This window comes from Trichechus manatus, unplaced genomic scaffold (genome assembly GCF_000243295.1).
Source record: "Trichechus manatus latirostris isolate Lorelei unplaced genomic scaffold, TriManLat1.0 scaffold00153, whole genome shotgun sequence".
NCBI lineage: Eukaryota > Metazoa > Chordata > Mammalia > Sirenia > Trichechidae > Trichechus > Trichechus manatus.
In genome coordinates this window covers 6,202,342-6,204,347 of record NW_004444089.1, presented here as the reverse complement: position 1 = coordinate 6,204,347, position 2,006 = coordinate 6,202,342, and the positions used below count along the sequence as shown (strand labels likewise).

At 40.7% G+C, this 2,006-nt stretch overlaps 1 protein-coding gene across 1 annotated transcript in view; it reads right to left on the bottom strand.

Moving 5' to 3' along the window:
• NBEA (neurobeachin) overlaps positions 1 to 2,006 on the bottom strand; it is a 685,423-nt gene that overhangs the window by 403,004 nt on the left and 280,413 nt on the right. Inside the window, exon 33 of the mRNA XM_023740363.1 lies at positions 333 to 394. Coding sequence (XP_023596131.1) covers positions 333 to 394 — 62 coding nt within the window. The remainder of the gene's footprint in view (positions 1 to 332; positions 395 to 2,006) is intronic.

The window sequence follows — 2,006 nt, the reverse complement described above, 5'->3', positions numbered from 1 at the left end:
GTGTCTTTTAAGTCAAATTTGTAGGTAAGTCGGAACAGGTGGGTACGGTTCTTATTGAGCCTTCCTTTAGTGCAAGAAAAGGCTCAAAGGCTTTTCAATGATTTAAAAGCTGCACGTGCAGAAAGTGAAGGCAACGTGATGAATTGTTTCGAGTAGGGGTTGGTTCAGTCGTTTCAAAGTAAGGGCCAATTTACATAGTATTAAAGGACAAGTATGAGATGTCCTCAGGTCAGACGTTCGTAACCCGGGGCTGCTGTATGCACGTATGTTCTGTGATTAGTTACGTTTGTAAATGCTCACGTCGTTACCAGGATCAAGTGAAGGCAGCATACCTGAGAACAAAGCAGCATGACCAGCTCGACCACAGACGTGCTGGACTTCATGCACACAAGGCCTGCAACAAACAAATGTGAATGGAGTGAGATTAGAGCAGCAGAAACGGTCATCCGAGTTCATTCATGAATACGGTTTTCACTTACAGAAACTTCCTTTAAAATAGCACCCTGAAAATAGAATGAATAGGATTCAAATATAATTTTACATTAATTTTAAAAATATTATCATATTTAAGTTGTGAAAAGTACTAAAAAATTGACAGCATGCTTGGGTTATTTATTTGGTCAAAATATTTCTTATAGTTAAACACGACAAGGGAGGTTAAGTGCTTGGCTGTTAACCTAAAGGCCGGCGGTTTGAACCCACCCAGTGGCTCCATGGGAGAAAGCTGTGGCAGCCTGCTTCTGTAAAGATTACAGCCTTGGAAACTCTATGTGGCTGTTCTACTCTATCCTATAGGGTCACTATGAGTCAGAATTGACTTGACAGCAATGGGGTTTGGTTTGGTTACAGAATTGATGGGCTGGTAGGAGCTGATTTCATTCCCATAACATCTGTGAAGTAACTGTCTTCTGAAGCAAAGAACAATAAATCTGTGCAGATCTGCCTAAATTCTCTACCAACAGGCAAAATTAAAGTGATTTATAAATAGGTTGTTCCCATAGATTGTCAGATGTTAAATCATTTTTAAAGACAATAAAAACGATTTCATACACAGTTAACACTCGTTAAATAATGCTGATAGAATCTTCCATTGTTCTGCGCCTGAACCCTCTGGATGCACTTCCTGTGTGTTAGGTGCTGTGCTAAGTGCTCCTAGGCACATGGTCTCATTTAATTCCCATCATTCCAACTCTGTAGCCCAGAAAAGATTCTCTCCCATGCACAGCTTAAACATGAATTCTTCGTCAACATTTTTCCCAATTGACAGATGACTTCTATACAACATTTTATACAATAAGAAAGCAGATCATAATTAGTCCTTTTTTTAAGTGCCAACATACGGGATATGTAACCAACGATTAGGAACCTGACCTCTGGATGAGAGAACAGTATCGTGATGTTTGCTAATTTAAAAAATATTTTAAAAGTTTTTCCCTGATTTTTAAATTAAAATAACTTAATGAATCGAGCTGTTTTTATTTGAGGACAAATGTGATCAGTAAGAGCATCTGCGCTGGAAGAAATTCCACGCTCTTACATTAGTTGTTGCCAAACAGAAAGTCGAAGCGAAACTGGTTATTTTGTTTTTCTTAAGTGATTTCACTCAACAGTCTCAAAGGCCTTCCAGACCCTAGCATGTGTATCTGTTGTAGGTGGTGGATACACACCCTTTGTACCCACTTTGCTAACAACTTGTCCTGACTGTACAGACAGAACACGCTGTAAAAGGTACTAGCTTTCCATCCTATCGGCTCTGGGGCAGACAGCTAACTAATGAAACAAGAGGCAGACGGGAAGGGCTCACTCAGGCCACACCCGCTGGAGCTGATCGGCGATTCCTGTGCTCACATGCTAGAGAGGCAGGAAGATTAACGGGACGTTTATCACCTGTTGGCTACTCAACTATCAGAACTCTGAAAAAAGAAAAACTAAGCAAAAGGCCAAAGGACTATGCAGGGGCAGATTAGCCAACAGGCAAGGTAAGCACGGTGCTTACCTTGCTTACC